The sequence below is a fragment of the Neomonachus schauinslandi genome, chromosome 11 (genome assembly GCF_002201575.2).
Source record: "Neomonachus schauinslandi chromosome 11, ASM220157v2, whole genome shotgun sequence".
Lineage (NCBI taxonomy): Eukaryota > Metazoa > Chordata > Mammalia > Carnivora > Phocidae > Neomonachus > Neomonachus schauinslandi.
In genome coordinates, this window is record NC_058413.1 from 107371590 (window position 1) to 107393972 (window position 22383).

At 38.3% G+C, this 22383-nt stretch overlaps 1 protein-coding gene across 3 annotated transcripts in view; it reads right to left on the reverse strand.

Moving 5' to 3' along the window:
- Window positions 1–22383, reverse strand: part of GRIA4 (glutamate ionotropic receptor AMPA type subunit 4) — a 367043-nt gene that overhangs the window by 43479 nt on the left and 301181 nt on the right. For 2 of the 3 annotated variants that reach the window (XM_021696567.1, XM_021696568.1), the window contains exons 8-12: window positions 21789–21893; window positions 16355–16465; window positions 8574–8780; window positions 3917–4287; window positions 1730–1928 (exon numbers count right to left, since the gene is read on the reverse strand). In XM_021696567.1, coding sequence (XP_021552242.1) covers window positions 1730–1928; window positions 3917–4287; window positions 8574–8780; window positions 16355–16465; window positions 21789–21893 — 993 coding nt within the window. Of the gene's footprint in view, window positions 1–1729; window positions 1929–3916; window positions 4288–8573; window positions 8781–13848; window positions 15067–16354; window positions 16466–21788; window positions 21894–22383 lie in introns of those variants that run through there. The other variant, XM_021696569.1, reaches the window with a different exon arrangement.

Genomic DNA, 22383 nt, shown 5'->3' on the forward strand with positions numbered 1-22383 from the left:
GAATGATGAACCTGCAAATATTTACCTTATTTACATGAAAATCAGTCATCATTTCTCGGTAAAATGCAAGCGATAGCACAAACTTGTATTCCATTTTGATGCCTATGCATAATGGTTTCTAGGCAAAGTTACTGAATTTTACCTACCTAGTTCAGGGTGGAAGCAGTTACAGATTGATAGATTTCTGGCAAGGTATTGAAATTTTGCTAAAATGTGTGAGAGCAGTATGCTTCCATCATGAAGCTTTAAAGACTGGGATGCACTCCGTAAGCTTTAAAAATCTGGTCAGTTAAGTTTATCCAGAGAATGTTGTTAGTAAAATCTATTGTCTACTTACAGTTTTAGAAAAATCTGCAAATACTTTATAATTATCATAAATGTTTCATTATATCTACTAACAATGCTCTCTAAATAGTTGACAAGGACACGGTTCACTGCCTGGTTTCTTTTGTAAACAATGCCCAATGATGGGTTTGACAAAGTTTTTGATTGGTTTGTTCTTAATTCAGTATTATGTGAACACCTGTAGTATATAAGGATACCAGAGTCAGATCTTTTTTAAAAAGAGAAATCTCTCACTGAACTTCAAGTACACGAAAGTTAAGGCTGGCTTAAAGAGTAGGATGTTTTGTTGTTTTTAATTTCCAAGCTGAGTGGGAAAATGATAAGCATATACATTTAAAATGACAATGTAATCTCCCAAGTACTGTGTATGTAAGCATGCACTTACTTCAAAGGGCTGTCATTATTTTTACATGAAAGCTTAGAAAACAGGGAAATATTCTTGTCTCCTAAATTATTAAATACCTAGCCTGTAAGCAATTGAAATTAAATGTAAAATATCCTCGTTATTACTTAGGTAAATATTTGTGAAAATGTCACTCTGACTACCTTTTAATGTTTTGGTTCTGAAGTCACAAAATGAATCCTTATCTCTGACCAGACATTACCAAGTGCGTATCTCTGGATTTAAGTAAAAGCAGAGTAAAAGAGTTTCACTGATCAAAAATTCATCCTCATAGTGGAACAAACAACTAAAAAAACAGAAACAAAAAAACCCCCAAGTACCTGCCATCTCGATGGCAAGCCAAAGGGGTCATCATATCCATATGTGAAATTATATCAGTTTGAACAATTTTATCTGTAAAAGCAGAGAAATCAGCACACACAATATCTTGTGAAGGTATCCAGAACCTAATAGTTCTGTTACCATTATCTTGTGAGAAAGCAAATCTATAGCTTTGAAATCCATTGTTACAGAACAGATTACAGACTATACCTCATATAAGTAAGTATAAGCTGCAACTAAGGTTTTGGGTTTCAAATGCGGCAAGTTAAACGTATTCTTAAGACAAAACCCAAAAAACCTTGCTTTCATTTTTATGCCCTTAACCTTAAAGCACATATAAATGATAATCTTCCAGATGCAGTATCATCATAGCATTATGAATGTTGGAATATTTTGGAAAATTACATTATAAAGTTGTCTTAATTACCTTTTTGCTATTATTTTTCCTTGGGTCTCTCTTGCACTGTGAATAAATTAATTAGCTTTTGCAAACTAAAGTGATTATAAAAGCCAAGTAGAAGTATTAGCAATAAACACAGCATCATTATTATATATATTTGCAAAACCTACAAATAGCTAGAGCCCATAATGTAACTGTTGGCAAACAGCCTGAATTTCAAAATTATGAACATTTCATGGTTAGTTTTTCCCTTAACTTACTCTGAAGAATTCTTTTGTTGACCCTGAGTCCAGGGTTCCATAGGCAATCTCTGTTTGTTTGGCCAGATCTTCTGCACTTTCTATGGGGGAGACCATTCGCTCAACCGTCAGGAAAGCGGCGAGGTTAGCGGTATAAGATGATATAATGATGAGTGTAAAGAACCACCAAACACCTCCGACAATTCGACCTGAGAGGGATCTAAACATGGATAAGATAATGCACATTTTCCTTTCTCTAACCAACATAGAAAAAGAAAAGAAATATCATAAATTCACTGTATGTTTAAAACCACGATGGCAATTAGTTTAATTTTCTGTCAATCTACTGAAGAATGATTCTAGTCTTTCTGTATAATCTAAATGCCACTGAAAATATGGAAAACGCTTCCTTTTTATTGTTTATTCCCAGAAACATGGAACTTACTGCCTTTCCTTCAGGTAGAGAAAAGGAACACTTACTTAAATTCATTGATATCGCCCCCTTCACATTTTAGCGTCTCTGGGATTGGGGTGCAGCCTACAGGTGATGCGACAGAACCCAGTGGTGTGGTTTCACTGTCTTCATGGCACATGTAACAGCAGTGCGTGTTAACAACGCGGGAGGTCTTTGATTTCATACAGATGCCCGTCTGAGAGAACTTGCACCTGTCTTCACACAGAGCCCTGCCAGGGCGCGTGGGGTGCGTGGGGCACACAGAATGGGGCTGGACCAGATGAGGACTCAGACTGGTCTCAGAGCGACCACAGCTGGGGAGAGTTTTGTCTGCTTGATATTTCATTTCTGATCTGAGCGGAGGATGAGCTATCTCCAAATGCAGCTTTACATACCGCCATAAACACGTTCTCTCTGCCAGCATGAGACCAAAGCACGGGACTTGTCAACGCACAGCGTGACACCATTAAAAACGGATGCTAAACCTCTAAAGAAAGTTCTCTCCCCATCCTTTCCCTGGTATCAGGGATGTGTGGGTGATGTGGATGTGGAAGAAAAGTGAGGATGGAATGAATAAAAAAATCCAGGTCGTTTTCATAATTGATCTCACTCCCTGGGACCGTCAAACTTTAAAATTCCTGGGACAAATTATTTTTAAACATTTTTTTTAATGTAAGAAAAAAATTCATATTTTCCATGACATTTCTAACTTTCAAATTCTCCCTTCTTAACCATTATTAAGTGGCACCTGTTGGTTTTAACTTAGCATTTGCTTAATCCTGGTTTTCGAAACCATTCCACAACTTGCTTGGCTTTCTTTTCATTTCATTAATTTAGAGTTACTGACTCAGATTTCTATGCTATTGGAATTTAAACACATTTATAGTTTTCCTAGGTCTTAAGGAACACAGAGTGCATTGTGCCTAAAATGTCTCTTTTGGAGAAAGCATACATTTCTTTAAAATCTGTATATTTGCGATGCTAACATAAGTCATATATTTAAGTTCGTTCAGTTCATAGCTTCTCCTACTCACAGTTATTTTTCCTGCGGGAAAAGCTTGGTATTTTTCTTGCAACAGGAGATTGGCTGCATTTTTGGCAAACATAACTGAAAAATGTCTAGTGGTATCCAAAGGAAGTGAGCCATGACTCCACAGATATTGAAAAACATGTCTATTAAACTAATACGGTATTGACGTTGCTGAGTTGGCCCACAGCTTACTTAGTTCATGTTTTGTTACACAGGGCAATGTAATCTGGTACCTGCACTACCGACTCAGGTGTTAGGTAAGTCCATGCAGAAATCTCCTGGAAGGTACATGGGATGTAAATGGAGGTCAAAATTAATTCTTAAAAAACGAACAACAGCAACAGTAACAAAAACTTCCAATTTTGAAGAGGAGACAAAATGAAAACGAATTCTTAATCCGACATCTTAGATTTTCATTTCCATCTGTCGGACCACTGAAGGAGATATTAACACTACGTGATTTCTGAAAGTTCTGAGTGGTTGCATACGTTACTTTTCCGCTGGGAAAGTTTATCTTTGTGATGTGTCCACATTTGGTGCTAATTTGGAAAAACTGGCTACGAAGGTACTCAGATTAATCTGGGAATTGCATGTTTGTGTTTTTTTCCCCCTTTGTTTCAAAGTAACGCTCTGCCTCTGTGAAAAGAATGTGTAGAGAGATGTTGTGCACGACACCGAGAATGACAGGGCAGTTGGTGAAGAAGCAAAGAGTTTTCCAACTAACCTGGGTGAAATGTCACATCCTTGCTGCATAAAGGCACCCAGGGAAAACCAGAGGCTGTTAAAGATGCCAAACTCATTGGGAGGCTGGTCGCTGGGTCCTTCCTTCCCATCCTCTGGCTCTTCTGTGTGCCACTCATACGGACTAAATCTGCTAACTAGGAATAAGACCACACTGACACCGATGTAGGCAAAGACTATGCACATCCAAATCTCATAGGCCAGAGGGTCCAAGAAGGAAAACACTCCTGGTTTAGATTTCTGAGGCTTTTTGATCATGATAGATATGCCCAAACTCATGAAGGGCTTAGAGAAGTCGATGACCTCCTCCCGGACCAAAGTGATTGTCAGAGGGGCGATAGCAATCTCTGCCTTCTGTAAGAGAAAAGACACCGAAAACACACAGGTTAATGCATTTCGTGAAGCGACAGGCCCTGGACCGGTCCACTCAAACCTAACGAGTTATGCATTCACTCTACATTTCGAGGGGAAAGCCAACAATTGAGTAAGAACAGCGTTAAATGCAAAGGTGAACAGTAGACTGTTTTCCTAAGAGAACAGACCACGTACACGGCACAAAATATTTTTACTGGTACTAGCGATTGGAGGAGAGAAAGAGAAACTGGGAGAGTGGATGTAAGCAAAAATAACTTAGACTCAGATGACTGTATTAGTCTTTAAGAACGTGGGCCGGGCCAGAGGAGGGGCCTTAACGGCCTCCCCATATGGCTGGATTTTGGAATCTCTTGGCCGGAATTGCTGCTATGTTGTGGCCCTGTTTCATTTGGAATGGTGCCACTGACTCATTACCTGGCAGTCCCTTAATGTTATGAATGCAAATTTCAAACAGTCCTTTTTTACTCCTTTCCAGTTGTAAGAAAACCTATTCTACAGTCTGTGTTTGTAGGACGGAGGACACCCGCTGTTTGATGACATTTTCCAATCCAGCGCACACACAAAAATCTGGAAATTGGCGTTTATTTCTTCCTATTCACATACTTTGATTTTCTACTCTGAATTTCTAACGCAGCTTTCGGAAACAGTGGATTCAATTCTCAGCTATCATGATCGAACGTAAGACACCAGCTTCCGTTTTTGTTCTGTGACTCTGAGCGATTTTTCCGAGCCCACTTTCCACGTCTCTCCAATGAGGACACTTTCCTGTTTGCCTCATTGCATTACTGTGATTCTCTCTTACAGAAAACTTAATAAAATCCCAGTGAGCATTTACTGAGGAAATACGTATCTGATGCTGAACTAAGTATTTTAAACGGCCTCTTGTTTAACACTATGATAATCCCGTTTATCACTGTTTCCTAGACGATAGAGCTGAGACTCAGGTGTACACATCACGGCCCTTCTGTGATCGGGGCTCGTGTATCTTCCATCAATCCTGCCATCTCTAAAACTGAGTGAAATAAAGTGTCATGAAAACACTGTAAACTGTTACATGATTTGTAGGTGCAAAAAGGTTATGTGATTGTTCATTTTGAAAGGAAAATATTTGGCATTAAAGTGGAATCTGAAACACGGCCAGGCATGTGTGCCCTCGCAGAGGCTGACACCCCCACATGCACCCTATGGACCCCCAGGTCGTGGCTCATGTGCCAGCCGGCCGCTTGAGCCCAGGGCGTGTGGTGGGCTGGCAGGGAGGGTACCCCAGCCATGATGCTGCCCAGTGGGTGGCTGAGCATTAACTCTAAGGGCCCTCAAGAGGGAATGAACTTGGCTTGCCTCCTAAACGCCCACACTTATGAAAGTCAGACTCACGGCTGGGAGGTTATTATTTTTGCCATTTTATTATTTGCATAATTTTCATTACACAAGTGACATATGAACTAACTATAGAAAAATTAGTGTGTAAAAACAGAATTCAAAAATTAAGGAAAGTTACCTTCACTCCCTTCACCTACTCTTGCTCTTTCTTCATATATGCCCTGCTAGACATGGTTTGAGGAATCAAATTTTTCTTATTTTAAAATGGGGTAATATGAAACACTACAACAGTTTGTAATTCCTCTACTCATGAAGGATATGATGAACTCCTTTTCATTTTATTATATATGTTAAAAATTAGTTAATGATTACAAGTATTTTATCATGGGAAAATATAAAAAATTTGCTCAATCTACTTACTATTTTAGGAGATGTTTATACTGTTTCCAGGTTTACACAATTTCAAACTTTGATGATCTGAATGTTTTTGAAGACATGCCCTGGTACATCCCTTAATTATTTAAGATGAATTTCTAGAACTGGGATTACTGGTCTAAATGGGAAGAATCCTTGTAACGGCCACGATGCGTTTTGTGCAACTTTTCTCCAGGAAGATCATGCAAATTTCCACCGTCAGCAGCACCATGTGAAAGCACCTCCCGCTAGGAACCCACTAGGAATGCTGGCCCGCCCGTGCGTATCATTATTCTCATTCATCTTTGCCAACCCACTCCATGGCAAGCTCGATCTCTTTGTATTGTTGAATTTATTTTTATAAAACATTTATTTTATAAAACAAATAGCCACTTTTCCTTTTTTTTTTTCAGTGTCACAACCTGTCATACCTGCCCCTATTTTCTATATGGTGTATTCACCTTCTACTTACTAATTTGTAAGTGCTTTTAAATATATTCAAAAAATTAACTTTTATTTTCTGTATATGTTGCAAAACTTCTCCCTGTTCAGTAATGGTTTTGTTTACATAATTTAGTTCACGGTACTTTGTTGCAATATATATGTATTCAGTTTTATTGTAGCCATATGGCTTTTTGGCGTTTTCAGCCTCCGGTTTCATGCTTAGAAAAATTCTTCTCATATCATATGATCATTCTCAATCATACATGTTTTATTCTTGTAACTATAATTCCTTTAAGCTTTACTGGGTATCGTATGTGATCATGTGCTACAAAGTGGTTAATTTTCCAAGTGGTTGTTCTGCTGTTGCAACAGGAATAAATGAGTAACGCATCCTGTCACTGATGCGAAATGCCACCTTCTGCATACTAAGCTGTTCGGTGTAGTGTCCTTAGGGAATGTTGTATGGACACGAGTTACCATTAAGAGATGAAAGCAACATGGAGAGAAATCAAGGAGCCTCTAACATAGGAAACAAGGCACGAGGGAAGGCAAACGCTGGGTCAGGGGGGTGACACGAAGGTCGACGAGGACACTTTTGAAATCTGGAAGCTGTGTTTTGAAAGAGGCTAGTGAACAGAAAAGATAAACCGGGGCTTTCTCTGTGAAGACCAGAGATGTTACATCCTGTGCCTCGTTCCACGACCTCTCAGCGATTCCCAAAATGCAGCGTGTCAAGTGTGTCCCGCAAGAGCTGCCTAACAGTTGGATTCTTGAGGGCTGCAGCGAGGCTCCTGGACCCGCACGGTAACGCCTACCACAGGGAATTCTGGTGCTGGCAGTTCTTTTTACATGGATATAAAACTAAATGATTGCTCTTTAATGCCAAACAATTTCCTCTTCAGCTGAGGTTACAGCCTCCGTATCAGGCTTGTTGGAGAAAGTCTGTGGCTCTGGGGTCTGAAACGCAGGGTACAGAACCAGTAAACTATCGAATTGTAGTTCAGGCTTGGAAAGGGAGACCCTCTCCAGACTTCAATTATGCTCTCGATCGTTCCATCTTTATTCTCTTCTAGGGAAGGAGGACTCTCATGTAATTATTTCAAAGGGGTCTTGTGAGGATGAATCAGAGTGTGCTTTGAAGGTGAAATCTGTGAAATATGAATTGGCTTACAGGAAATTTCAGAACACATTTCAAGTGTGTGTGACTTTCATTGGTTACTTGATGAATACAGCTCACTGTGAGCTCTAGGTCTGGTTTCTGGACTTTGGAAATATCAGGCATCACCAGCATTTGCTAACTGCTGGTTTCATTTTGATCCTTTGCAGTGACAGCTGATGAAACTGATCTTGTTCTCATTCAGGCAGGAATGTCTACATTGAATCTGCCCTTAGCTATAAATATGTATACTCAATATCTGGTAAAGGGAAGGGCTTGATGTGCATTCACATGAGGCCTGCTATGGAATACATTCTAGCTTTTGTGTTTGGCTACGTCTCAAAAAATGATGGCATTGCATAAAGTTTAAATTTACTGTGTTCAGCAGAATTGTAGGAGTCTCATATTATTGCCGAATATTTTATAGATGCTAAAGTAGTTTAGTGATTGCTTTACCAATTATGTAAAAGATATTTATCAGTAAGTATAAGCAACAGGGACATAAATAACTAGTTAAAATAAGGTCCAACTTATTGGAAATAAGCAGAGGAAATCTGCTCCTTCAATTATCAAGTGACATTCATAATAGATTTGTTTTGCAGTTCTTAAAAACAACGTGACTATGGTATAGCAGCATCAGGCTTCAGAGAATCATCATCACAGAAACGGAAGTCACCTTTTTTTAAAATAGGACATCATATTCCAAATTTTTATCTTTCCTGATTTTGAAAGTTCTGGGGTATTAGCTTCTCTCATTATTTGGGAAGTACACCATAATGAACTAGAGAAACATCTGAACATCGTACATGCCTCTTTCAATGTAACTGCAAATTTATAAACAGTAACAGGTTTTGAGAAATTGATACCTGCCCAGGCGATAGAAAGTTTCAGGTTTATGTAAGTAAATTCTTCAATAAATTGATTTGCTTACCCCGTAAACAAGTTCGCCTACCATCCCATTCCAGATTTTTGTGTCTGCATCCCTTGCTCCGTACTTTCCATCAGGGACAATGGCAATTTTATACTTGATACCAATATGTTTTGCAATTTCAGATGCCAAATCTACACAGTATCCTTCATATTTGTCATTTCCTTCAAACATTTCGTGATTTTTCTTGTACATAACATATGGGGATTCCTATAATGAGAGAAGTAGAACTGTAAAGGAAAAATTATAAAACATCCAAAAGTCTTTATGTAACTTTTCAGCTGCAGAATGTGACAAGAATTTTATATTTAATATTAGTATACACACTGATTTTTTGTGGCTAGAAATCAATAATAAAACAGATGAATATAGAAATATGCTAAGGAGTATATTCAGTTGCTTTATATTGGGTACGAAAAGTGAAACCTTTAAAACGGTTTTCTACCCAGTGACGGTTACATACCTAGCCCCGTGACTGTGGCATGAAGAGTATGCATTAGTAACTATCTAGGGAAGTATAAGCCTATCATCTTTGGCAATGAAATTAGTATTTCTAAAATAGCTCATGAAGTTAAAGACCACATAGTACTTATTCAAGGTCACAGGTCTCCATATTCTGCATCTTGTTTAGCCACGTTCAACTGCAATCTCCTTTAGGAAAGGAGCTAGATGGTTTTCCTCTGCTCTCTAGCATTTCGCTGGATGCCCTTCTCAGAGCAGACACTAGCAAGTTCAGTGAAGAAATGAATAATTAAAAACATCTTATATATTTATTTGCATTAAATTGGCTTTCCTAAAACTATCCAATATTTTTGGCTTTAATGAGGGTTGTGGTCCATGAAGTTTTATTCTATTATAAAATGTCTCCAATGAAAGCTAATAATCCCCCCCCAATTGTGACAATCACACACTTCAAGTGATATTCCCATTTAGTTTTTGAAGCAAGTAAGACAGAAAATAGGATGAAGAATTATTGTGAAAATCCTTATAAAATGAAAAGACTTACTGGTGGCTAATAATAACTAGACAGTTTCCAGTTAAACACACACACACACACGCACACACACACACACACACCCCTAAACCCTACCATTTAAAGGCCGTGAACTAAAGAGACACATTAGCAAACAAGCACCTGATTTTATAAATGGAGCCTAAAGCCACCAAAAGATAGGTCTGGTAAACATGCAAGAGAGACCTGCTGGTCACACCTCAGATTTGCAGACAAGGAGTGGCCACCTTTGGCCACAATGTCACTGAGATCATGGGTTTATATTTTATAACATTGTAACATAACATCCACTGAGTAATTTTCACACGAAATTCTTCCTCTCCCCCAGCACATGTGTACCTGGGGAAGTTGAACTTGCTCTTGAAAATCTGGATTAGACAGTATTCTACTTTGCATAACGAAGCACTGTACAGTACTTCTGATTTTAAGTACTTTGTAAATGTAGAAACTACTTTAAAAAAACTTAATAAAAATGTAAATTACATGATATATAACTTTCTCATCGAGATGTCCTAAATAACTCTACTGTGGGCAACTGTCTAGGGTTGGTCCTTGAATAATCCTGCCTTAGGCTGACATAGTCAAGGGACCCAGAACTCTCTCATGTATTTGAAACTGATGCATATTTTAACACCGGACTTGGATAAAGAAAGCTTCTCCACCTATAAAGTTAAGGCAACTAACTATCTCTTCTTTAGATAGATGACAATTATTTAGTAGCTTACAGAAAACATTCTCCAAATATAAAGGGTTTTGAAAATTATAAATGTGGTGAGTTGTTGCAAAGCAGTGTTAATTTCTAAGATATAAAATAGTAGTAGTCAAAATGAGCTAACCCTTTCATTCTTTCTTGTGACAGCTAATTAAAATGTGGAAGTACATGTAGAGAAAAGCAAGATTCACACATTTGTAAAATGCTTAAAATTGCAATTGAAATGGCTGTAGAGTTACCGCTTACAACTTTCAGTATTACAAACTTAAGAGTTTTCAAAAGTTGTACATCTATGGCTCCCATGCAATTCTAAAGGGTCCGGAATACTTGAACACGTAAGAATTTCAGTCCTCAAATACATATGTGACAGTCTGAGCTCGTGTGCACATTTCTCTAGCGAGAAATCCCATATAATCTGCTAAGTTCCCTCTACATTATATAGTGAACAATTTGCTTTATTAAAAGCTGCACTTACAGTGTGTACTCAAACATTTATTAAGCACCCACCGTGTGCCAGGCAGTTTGCTGGGAGCCAGGGGCTACAAAAATAAATAAAATATGCCTCCTGTCCTCTTGTGATTAAGATTATAATTCTTAATTATAAGGATAAAGGAGTAAGAATGGGGGGGACAATCATAAAATAAAGTAGTGAAAAATAAGAATAGCTCTACTTAGTGCATGCTCTGGATCAGAAATAATGCTAAGTTCTTTAACTGTGCCTTTCATTTACTTTTCACACTGATATTTTGAGGTAGGCACTTCCCACCTTGCAGGGGGAAAATCTAAGTCTCAGAGAGGGCAAGCGAATTGTTCAATTTCACAGAAGTAGCAGGTGTGGGAAACGAATCTGTATTTTGAAATATCTGGAAATTGTTGAAGCTGTCATGCATTTGTCAAAATGGCATGCAACACTTCGAGATTTTGTATGATTTAACTAGAGAGGGGACAAGTTTAAGGACATGAATTTCTGTATTATGAGTAAATGAAATACTTTCTATGAAATTGTGGGTATACAGTGTAGATAACCTTTCCATATCTCCTCATATTGTCTGGTACCTATAAGACACTCAATGAATATAAAGATTTCCTGGTGCACCAGTGCTCCCTAAATAGGAATATCATGGCAAAGTAATTAGAACTTCTGATTCAGGTCTTCAAAAAGGAAGTAACTATTAAGTGCTAGGCCATCTCTTCTGAAACAGACATATGTAAATCTAAATAAAAAATGTATCTAGTGTTTTCTTTCCCTTTTTTTAATTCCTTTTTTGGACAGCACGGGCCCATCAGGATCTTGGCTTTCCTGCCAAAGAGACCAACAAAGACTAGAAAACTTACAGCTTACTGAAGATGTTGATTAGAAATTGAGCTAGACTGCACAACCAGGGGCATGTACAATTACCGAGATTCAGATGAGTGGGGCATGCAGCATAAGAGAAATAAGATGGTCACACTCAGGGAGGTGGGAGGACAGGCCAAGAGAAAACCAGGCTTTTCTTGAACAAAAGCTCTCCTGGTTGCTCAGCGCCCCTCACTTTCTTCAAGTGTGTCTTTGCTTTTCTTTCATATTAAACCTACATGAGTAGCAGATCCTCAATGCTCTCCCAACCTCTCCTTTGCACCAACCCAACCTGACAATTGTGCCCCCAAGTAGCCTTTCTGACCTGCATATCTGGGGAGGATTTAACACAAGTGTTTGGGGCTACTGTGGGTGAAGAAAATACCAAATCTTTTCAATATAATAGAAAATGAGTCCTAGCCAATCGTTAAGGAGGATTTGTGGGGCATCCTTCATAAGGAGTCCTTATGGAGTTCAGGTGTTCAACTGTGAATAAAAATGCAGTGATCAGAGAAGTGGAATATAACCTCTTACTTCTGCCTTAAGAGTCTAACCTACCATCTTTATCATCAACTATTGTGCTCTGCGGAACATAACTCCTCAGAAGTTATTTTAAATGCATTACTTCTTAGTGATTATGAGTTTATTACTAAAATTTCCATAATGGGTAGTGTTCTACATCTGCTCTGCTATTTCAGGAAAGAAATCAATCTCTGTCTAAACCTACTACATTACAGCTTGCTTAAGGAAACGTTTGTGTAAATGAATTAAGATGATTTCCAATCAATAAAGTATTTTCCTACTGAGAAAAAAATTTTTTGGATTATTTATATTTAGCAAAGCTGTTGAAACAGATACTTATTACAAGGGCTTTAAGGTTTTCTAAACATAAAAATATAATTCATTAAAATTACTATCGCAAAGAGTTAAAATAATAAAATCAGTAGTATCAACCGAAGTTATTTGCTGTGTGGATATTTGCTTTTCTCCAAAGAATCTTACTGGAGGTAGACAATTTATCCCATGGGTAAAATTCTTAAAAGGAGAAACTGACATATTATTATTCAATTCAGAGAAAAAATGAGCAAATTGGATGGCTGCGCAGTTTTAAATTTATTCAAAATAAGGTATTTCAAAACTAGTTGAGTGCTAAGCCCTTTGGAGGCAGGTGTATGTATGGGGGAAATACTCAGTGCAAGGAAGAAAATAAGTATATTTATGTATATATATGTACATATGTATATATGATATAAAAATATACGTGTGTATTGTATATGCACATGTATATATGTGGAGTGCAGCTATAAAATTCTACATAGAGAAGATAAAATATCAAACATCTAATGAAAAAGTATTAAAAAAGTAACCTCTGGAAAGATCGAATGTGGTAAGTAAAACTGCTCTCAGGTTTGTAACATAATTATGCAGTGAATAAACGGGGATTTATGGAAAATCTTCCTAAAGGATTGTTACGTTCACAAGATGGTAAGAAATAGCTTCTTAGCTGAGGAATGCATCATAAGCACCGTTTAGCTTCAGTCCTGAACATTTGGGGGAAAACGGGCTTGGATGAAATACTGCTTTATCTCTGCTTTTCCAGAGAGTTCGGCAGCCAGAGTAAGATTACACGTCTCCCCACTGCACGCTGCCTTCTCCTCAAAAGCTGCGGGAATGCAAACCGCACGGCACAGATCTGGCTGCCTTCCGATGCTGACAGAAATTATTCCCGAGAACGCAGAACGTTAGCATGACTCACAGTCTCATATACAATTACAGGCTTTATCAAATTTCTAGTCACTACGCCTTAAAGACAGGAAATAGCATCTGAACTCAAAACTTGAGACCTTTCAACCTTGTAGTCATGATCCTCATGGGATGATGCTGCCAATTTTACTTTTTATTGAGATTCAGCCAAGTTATGCAGCACGACGGTATTCAGGTGGAATAAATGAGCCATTAAAACGAGGATCACGTCATAGGTAGACAATACTGTTATAAGAAAAAATAAATTTCAACAGGACAGAGAGCTGGAGCCACTTTTTCTTTAAGAATGATATCTAGTCTACATTATCTATTGTTTGTTGTCTGCTTCTTTCACTGGAATATAAACTCACTTGAGCGCAGGATTGTTGTCGGTCTTGTTCTCTAGCATATCCCTGGGCTTACAGTGGTGCCCAGCACACAGCAGACGCTTAATAAATATTTATGGATGAATAAATGAATTTCTCAATCAATTTTATTTAACAACAGCATATATCATTACAACGTATCAACATATAAATAACAACATACACCAAGGAAAGACAAATGGGAAGAACAGCAAGGCCATATCAGTTTTGATCAAAGTGAATGATTTCCAGGGCAGCAACACTCTCAACCTCTGTGTCTAGATAGCTGTCTTGCACATTTTACGGGGTCTAACCAGCTCCATCTGTGTTGGGAGTTTTCAGTTGAATGTGGGAGATTATTACATGCAGGTGCTAATATCTCATTTGTCTACAAGCAATCATATTTCTTTCAACATGAATGAGATGGTGGAACTGTCATAGGTCCCGGATGACCATTCTCAACAAAAGCAAATACAAGGAACATGTTTAGGGAAAGGATTCTAGTATTCCTTTTTTAATCGCTGAAGGATTATGCAATTGCAAAGCCCAAAGAGGTATTATTTTACGAAGATTACATTTTTATACAAAAGACAAATACTAATATTGCACTATTTTGATAGCAAAAATATTGATGATACCACTGTCAAACAACAGCTTTACAGAATATTCTTTACGTATAAAGGAAACAACTGAATTTCTCCATCATTTTAACTGATTTGTTGGTAGCATGCTTTCTGAAAATGAACCATGCTTGCAAACTGATTCAATATTTTGGTTTTAAGAATTTTATCTCCAGCCCCTTTAATAATAGGGGTGGAAAGGAGATTCTCTACATTATACCTATAATGCACATTCAGACACTTTATTTCACATAGAACAGGCAAAATTTCAAAACACCTTTAAAGAAAACAATTGTGTATATTCAGAATCAAGCACACAAATTCATAGATATTTACTTTTAGAAAACCTGCACTTGAATTAGGAGTGATATAATTCCACCTTTATGTACAATGACCTCATTTCAGGATAGGGGAATTGCTATGTCAGAATTGCTAAGTGATTCTCTTTCAACATCTATATATTTTCTTGAGAAAGATGAGGATTAATTCTTCTTTTGTTCTAGTATCTCAGAAAAGTCACAGAACTTAAAAAAAAATTTTTTTTCTGGTAGTCCAGAGTTGGTCATCCAAGAAGAATCCCACATGAAAAATTAGCTTATATTTACTACACAGGAGAACAAGACTTGAGCCTTAGTTAGGAATGGTCGAACAGCGTGGAACTCATTTCTTTCTTGATCAATTTCTTAAAATAGGATTCTTCATCAGAGGCTGAAAAGAGGAGGACTGTACTGAAGTATGACTTTCCATTATTGTGTCTTTTTAGGAAAAGAAATATATATATATATGTATATATACTGCTTTTCAAAAGTCCCATGCAACTATTACAAAATTAAGCTAGAAGGAGTGCATTTTGCACTCTTACACAAAAACTGCTGTTGGTTGGGTTGCATTCTAAAATCATCAACTTCCCACCAAGGCTTGGTGGAGTAACATGACATGGCTGCTGGGGATGTGACACAGAGAACACTCATGGTAACATATGAACGCTTCTCTCTGGCATTTTCATGCTTTGACCTTGGTGCCCAAATTTTTGGAAATAACTTGACGTTACTAAAAACCACAGTTACATAAGCTAGAAACTGACATAAAGTACTCCCACTTTATTTAGAGTAAGGGCTTCATAAATAATTAAAAACGTGTTCTGCCTAACGAGACAGGGAGCTGAAGCTATAGGTACCGATTGTTGATCTCCTTTGACCAGCATGGACTCGAAAGGGTGTGGTTGACTTCAACAATATTCTGTGATTGAAAAGGTAATTTCTTGAGGATCTCTTTGAAAACACTTCCTTAAAATTTAGAGTAGTTTCCACTTTATGATGTGACAGGATGGAGCAATCATACTTTCCTTAAGTCTTAGGAGAAGTCCAATAAATTGTACTGTGTATTTGTCATTGGTCAATGAGAAAAATAATCGGTGCAGAACACCCTTTTCACATTAAAAATAAATAGAGAACAAAATTTATTTCTAAAGCATTTAGTTGTATAAAACACGTTCATTAAAATCTTTACATTCATATCCCCACTATTATAAACAGACAAGGCAAATCATTATCCAGTGATTAAACTACTCGAAAGTGATCAGTTTTGACACTATTAACTATTATTACATTGATGTCATAAAAAACATGGTAACGACAATAATATGGTGTTTACTACCAGATGTTTTTGTGACAGGTTGCTGATTCTTCATGTTCATTCTTTTGTCCTTTGGAATGTTAGCATTTCATCCATTTCTAACTAGAGTGTGACAGTTTCCATTTTTAACACATGAGCATCTTTCCAAGAACAACATTGCAACGAAAGATAATACAAATAAAAGTACTGAATGTATTCAAAGCTCAGGGCAAACCTATTCAAAGCCTCAACAGACTTTTGTGGATCAGAACATGCATGTCACCCCAGCTACAATGCAGCTTTTACCCCGTTCACCATAGCTGGGGGATTAAAGCTGCCTGTGGACTAGACGGAACAGCATAAAGCATAGACCAAAACTTACCATAATTGTGGTTACAACCACTGTTCTGTTCTCAATAGCTGCCGTGTCATTGCCAAGAGTGGGTACATCTTGAATCAAGACCAATTTATCCATATCATTCCAGTAACCAACCTGCCAAACAGAGAAAATTCTTGAAAACACATCTGAGAACAGTTCTCTCTAGTTATTTTTGGAACCATGAGGGGTATTAATAAGTAAGCAAACAAATTTAAAATGGAGAAAAAAGGAGGTTTTGGAAGTTTTTTTAATTGAAGATGAGCCAGTTTTTCTGACATTAATGATACTGCCTGGTTGTACATTTGGCAACTTCATAATTTACAGTCTTGGAGCAGCCAAGACATTGGGGAAGGAGACGTTCAAAAAAGAATATGGATACAGATGGAATACCATTTTACGTTGATCCTCTCTTCTAGTGGGATTGACTGGCACCCTCTAAAATTAATTTACATGATTTTATCAATGATGTTACAGGTTTTACCATAAAGGGAATATGTATAGGGTATTTTTAACAAAAAAGACTTGCATATATAAGGCAATATAGAAATAGTTTGGGGTTTTATATATCCTAGCCACTGGGTAAAAATCTGACCATTTCTAAAATGCTAAATACATCCGAGATTAATATTAATGAACAATATTTTCAATTGTGAAGATTACACTTAAATTTGTATTTTTTTTAAAGATTTTATTTGAGAGAGAGAGAGAATAAAAGAGAGAGCACGAGAGGGGGAGGGTCAGAGGGAGAAGCAGACTCCCTGCTGAACAGGGAGCCCGATGTGGGACTCGATCCCAGGACCCTGAGATCATGACCTGAGCCGAAGGCAGTAGCTTAACCAACTGAGCCACCCAGGCACCCAAATTTGTATTTTTTTATTTTTAAATCCTTACATTACTTTCTCACTTAGAGGTGAAAGAAAGTCCTTTCCATAAAATATATTAAGTACTTAGTTAAGTACTTTACAAAGCAGTAAACTCTAATGGGGTCCTAAAGGAAATTTAGGGTTCTTTGTATCATGCCAACTACTAAGTACTAGGAATGGCTACCACTTGACTGCTTGCTCTGGGGCAGAGCATCTAAATATGCATCTCAAAGTTTATACACACAGCAAATGTAGAGGTAGGTGCAACAGGGACCCACCCTTTGGAGATGAGGACCTAGCAGGTTAACAGCACACGAGGGGGTCACACTCCAGAGGGGCCGGAATTCCAAACAGTTCTGTAAGACAGCAAGTCCACACACTCGGCTGCCAACCTCCACGACCTCCCCAGATGCGTGTGCACTGAATGCGTGCCCAACTTCTTTCTTGAATTTCTGGATACAGTTGATAAAACTCCTGTCTCTGATAAAATGTGTGTAACTGCTTACTGGTCTGTATTCACTGTTGGTTCTAATATGTTTTTGGAAGTCTCTCCTGCTTCCTCCAACTTTCTTGACTGTCGTGTTAGTATTTGTGAACGTATTGAAATAAAGTAAGCATTAATGTGTCAGCAACAGGTACTGTGTTATTCACAAATGTTGCATATATAGTCACAGAATAGATGGGTGAAATGAATTTTCATTAATATGGTTTGCTGTAGTTGTTAGTTTGATTTGAAATTATGAACATCTATCAGTTCAGCAAGTTTTCAAGTGTCCATATGAATCTATTGGTAGCTGACATTTATTTAATAACTCAGTGAAACAGTTAATTTAAAAACAAGTATGCCTTTGAGACGTACATACATCCTCATGCAGCCTCAATTCCTACATGTACTTACAAAATAAAAAAAAACAAAACATGTCAGTTGCCTCTTGTTAATTCTCCTTTCCTCATGATGGTTTATAGGACCATGAAAATAGGTTTTACAGCTTAGCACTTGGTTACGACGCAGCCGCCCTCCAGGTCTCAGCAGCCCATTCTCTGGGAAAGGCATTTTTCTTTATTAATGAGATCCCACAACAGAAAAACCACAGATTTGGGACATTCTGAAGAGTCCTCAGATGTTGGCAAGACCTTGACATTTTGCATTTAAAACAGCTTCACGACTATCTACCCTTAAAAGAAATGATTTAGAAGTGTTGACAAATTAAAGAGCAAAATTTTACCTAATTGTATCTGTTTGCCTTATATTTACCTGCAATTCTGTGAAAAAAGGAAAATGTGGTTTGGGGTATGGGGCCATTCATGCTAAATCTCATTGGGCCATAGACACGCTGGGAAGGGCGTCAGAGAGTCACTTCTCCAAGAAAGGAATCCTAAAGTTTGGACTAGAACACCTCACGTGAGATGGGGTTTCCTTCTCTAGTTCTTCACATCATTTTACAGTGTACTAAGAACTCTTTGCATGCCTGGTCTATTTAATCAGACAGGGAAGTAGGCATTTTTCCCAGAGACAGAAATTGGGTGAAGAATACTTTTGTAATGCTGGAGCAAAAATATTGAAGTGTTTAAATCACTCAACTGGCAGGGATGTCAGAAACGTATTTGTCTTCTTTGGACTCCTAAAGGTAAATTGTGCGTAAATACCACCACACTATGAGTAGACATCTCTGTGTTTACAGTGGCCCTTGCCTGCAATGTAGGGATTGGGTTCAGGAGGAGCCCCTGTTCTACTCAAAGCTTGTTCCTTGGAGGGCTGATAGGACCAGACCTTCCCCCCACCCCAATATGGCTTAATTCCCATATCAGCCCTAAAAAGAACTCTTACGGGCTCCAGGTCTGATGGTATTTCATAGCAATCAAGAGAGTGAGCTCTGGAGCTAGCTGAGCCCTGGTTTCCAACCCCCTCCATGTCTTTTGAGCTGAACATCCCTGGGCTGGTTCCTCGGTGTCTCTGAGTCTTACTTTTTCCTCTTCTTTAAAATGAGAAAAGATATATCTCACTTTCAGGTTGTTGTGAGGATTATGTATAAAAATGCACATCAATTTTCCAGGTCTGTGTTTGGCCTATCACCTGCTCTCAATACATAAAATTTTTACAATTGAGAGTTCCTGAAAGCACGCACATCTGGTTCTGGGCATTCCCTGGGGGGTCACTGGGCTGGGAAGACTCCACCCCACTTAAGAGCCAGGACTTCGGAAAGAGCTAGAACGAGTCCCTGCATCAGGGCTCCTGCTACAGCAGTCAGACGATCTGATGGGCAGACTCTGATCTATTTTCAGAGACAACTCCCTTGCTGGCAAGTGTCCCATTTACAAGAGCGATTGCTCACTTTCCAGACATATTGCTGAATTTCATCAGCAGCGTGTTTCTCGTGGTAGCTCATTTTTAAGTTTAATATTCCTGACAGAATGCCCAAGTTGATCGCTGCCACAGAAAAACGAAGACGGATGAGTTTACAGGATTTTACACTTCATATTTCTTTCAAGAGTCTTAGATGGGTGTCAGCTGAGTGTGAAGACATTCCTCACTCTCCCCAGTCCTTCTTTAGCTTCCCTTTAAAAAACCTTAATTGTCATTACCAATAGGCCATGGCAGGATTCAGTGGCATAAATAACTCATTTGCTCTTACCACTCATTACCACCAGTCTCCTTTTTACATTATTCTTTCTTTTATAGAGAGGTCATTTTGCTTTTGGTACTTACTGTTTTGTGAAGTATGGGACTGTCTTTTGCATTTTAGGAAGCTTCTGTTTAAGTGGCTAATTTTGCAATGTCTGGTGTGTGGCAGGAAGGTTCTGCCTCCACCCACCAGTGAGCCCGTATTTTGAGGGGCCTGGGGAGTCCGCTCCAGAGCGGCCAGGATTTTGCCCCAAACGGGCCTCCTTCTTTCCTGTTGCTGGCCGTGTGCGGACAGAGTGGGTAAAGTCGGTGTGGACACGGAACTCAGTACATTTCTTCTGGGAGCATGTCTCATTGCCCCGCTGCAGGCAGTGTCTTTGGGGGGGGCCCGTCAGGCAGCACTGCTCCCCGGCAGTCACCTGTCTCCTGCCCTCGCTGAGCTGGTTCAGGTAGGCTGCAGTGTCCCTGTATTAATTAGCTGGCAGCCTGCACTGAGAGGCTGAAAAGCTAGGGATGGTTTTCACAGCAGCTCCAAATCTCTCCTTCTTGTGCACACAGAAGCATGTCCCATAACAGACTGGAGCAAAACGTAACCAGGAGAGCCTCTGACACTTCCCATCTGTGACTTCAGCTGTCCTCCCTCCCTGACTCACTTCAAGTTCTCGCCACTTCCAGCTTCCGTGCCTACCTGGCTAACGTTAAATCCTACCTCTTCCATGAAGCCTTCTTTGATTTGTTTTCTCCCAGCTGCAAGTAATCTCTTCCTCTTTAGAATCTCCACATGTCTTCTCTTTAACTGTCATGGAACTTGTATTCTACCCCACCAGAAAGTAAACTCCTTTACAGCAGGTTCTACTCAGGTGGAATGATGATGCAGAACCATTCCGGAGACAGACACACCTGATTTAAAATCCTTGTTTTTCTCATTTATGAGCCTTAGACAAGTAACTATAACCTGTTGGACTATAATTTTCTCATTGGAAAAAGGGAGCTAATGGTACTCGCATTACAGGTTTGTTGTGAGGATTAAATTACACAAGTCCAGTGTTTGGGACACAGCAGACATTTCATAAATTACAGCTATCATTATTACATTCTAACAGGAAATCACATATGAGAAAGTTTTTTAAAACAGCCAAGTGTTTGGACAGAATTTTTAGATAAGGTAACTGAACATGTTTTCCCTTGAGCATTCTAGCTAATCCTACAGAAAAGGAATGTTAAACATTACGTATGTTAGGTATAAAATGTCGTTGTCAATTACCGGGGTGGGATCCTACGGTTCCATTACATTCGGTACTTTCTGGATGTCTGGAAGACCACGGATCTGCCTAGTCACATCCTACCACCAGCGGAGTTAACTCCCAAAATCCAGGAATCTGTCAGCTTCCCACCCAACCTCCTTGTCCCCTCAATTAGAGTTTCTCAGGTATTTCTCTCCCCCACCAGCGAAGTGATAATCTTAATAATCTCATCTTCTACCTTCTCTTTCTTTTGCTCATTGGAATGTGTTTACTTGCTTATTTCAAGAACATATAGTCAGTTCTCAGTAAGCCCACTCCTTAGAAGTAGCTTCCTTTGTTCTCTCTGACGATTTCATAAATGACTGCATGGAGGTGAGTAGGTCTCTTAACCTGCAAGATGTACTTTCCTGCAGAGTACATTTTGTTTTTCAGGATTCTTTTTGCTAAGTCTTTTTTTTTTTTTTTTAATATTGCTTCCACTTTGGATAAAGGATGTAAACAGTATGTAAATTAGTTTGTTTCAGCTTTGGCACACCATTACATATCAATTATATGACACAAGAATTTATTTCAGCACAGATTATAAAAAAATACAATTTGTAAGTATTCGCATTTAAAAACAAATGCAGAATATTCAGCTACCTTTTACCTGTAAGGCTTTAAGAACGTCAAATGCAAACTAAGAAAGCAGGTTGAGTGTAGCTCACCTTTCTGGGACCCGTGCTCTTCAGCTCAAACACATCCATTGTATAATTGACCCTACGTCCATAGTGGTCAAACTGAACATTCCCTGTTAGTCCTTGAATGCGAACCTATGAAAGAAAAATAAAATCCATACATATATTCCATGGGCCATTTTGCTTACAGAAATCTTGACTTCATCTGCGAGGCTTATGACAACACATTGGGTTTGGAACTATAAACTATACATAACTCATTAAAAAACCAAAGGGTATTTGAGCTGCTGGGATATAAGCTGAAAGATGTAAATCAAAGGGATATAAGCAATTCTGCTCTATACTTGAAAGAGGAATGTTTTTTTTTTGTTATGTGATAAAGAATACTTCCTCAATACTGAAGTGTGCCTATAGGAAAGGAAATATGGTTCATTCATAGTTAGTTTTCGGTTCTATTTATGTGTTCACATAATACATTAAGTAGTCCTGCTAATCATACTGGATCATATTTCTCCTTGATAATATTAAAATTAAGAAGTTCAAAATATAAATATATTAAAAAATTTAAGTTTACTTTATTCCAAATTTCCTTTTAATTCACTTTTACTTAGGATCTGAACTCAGG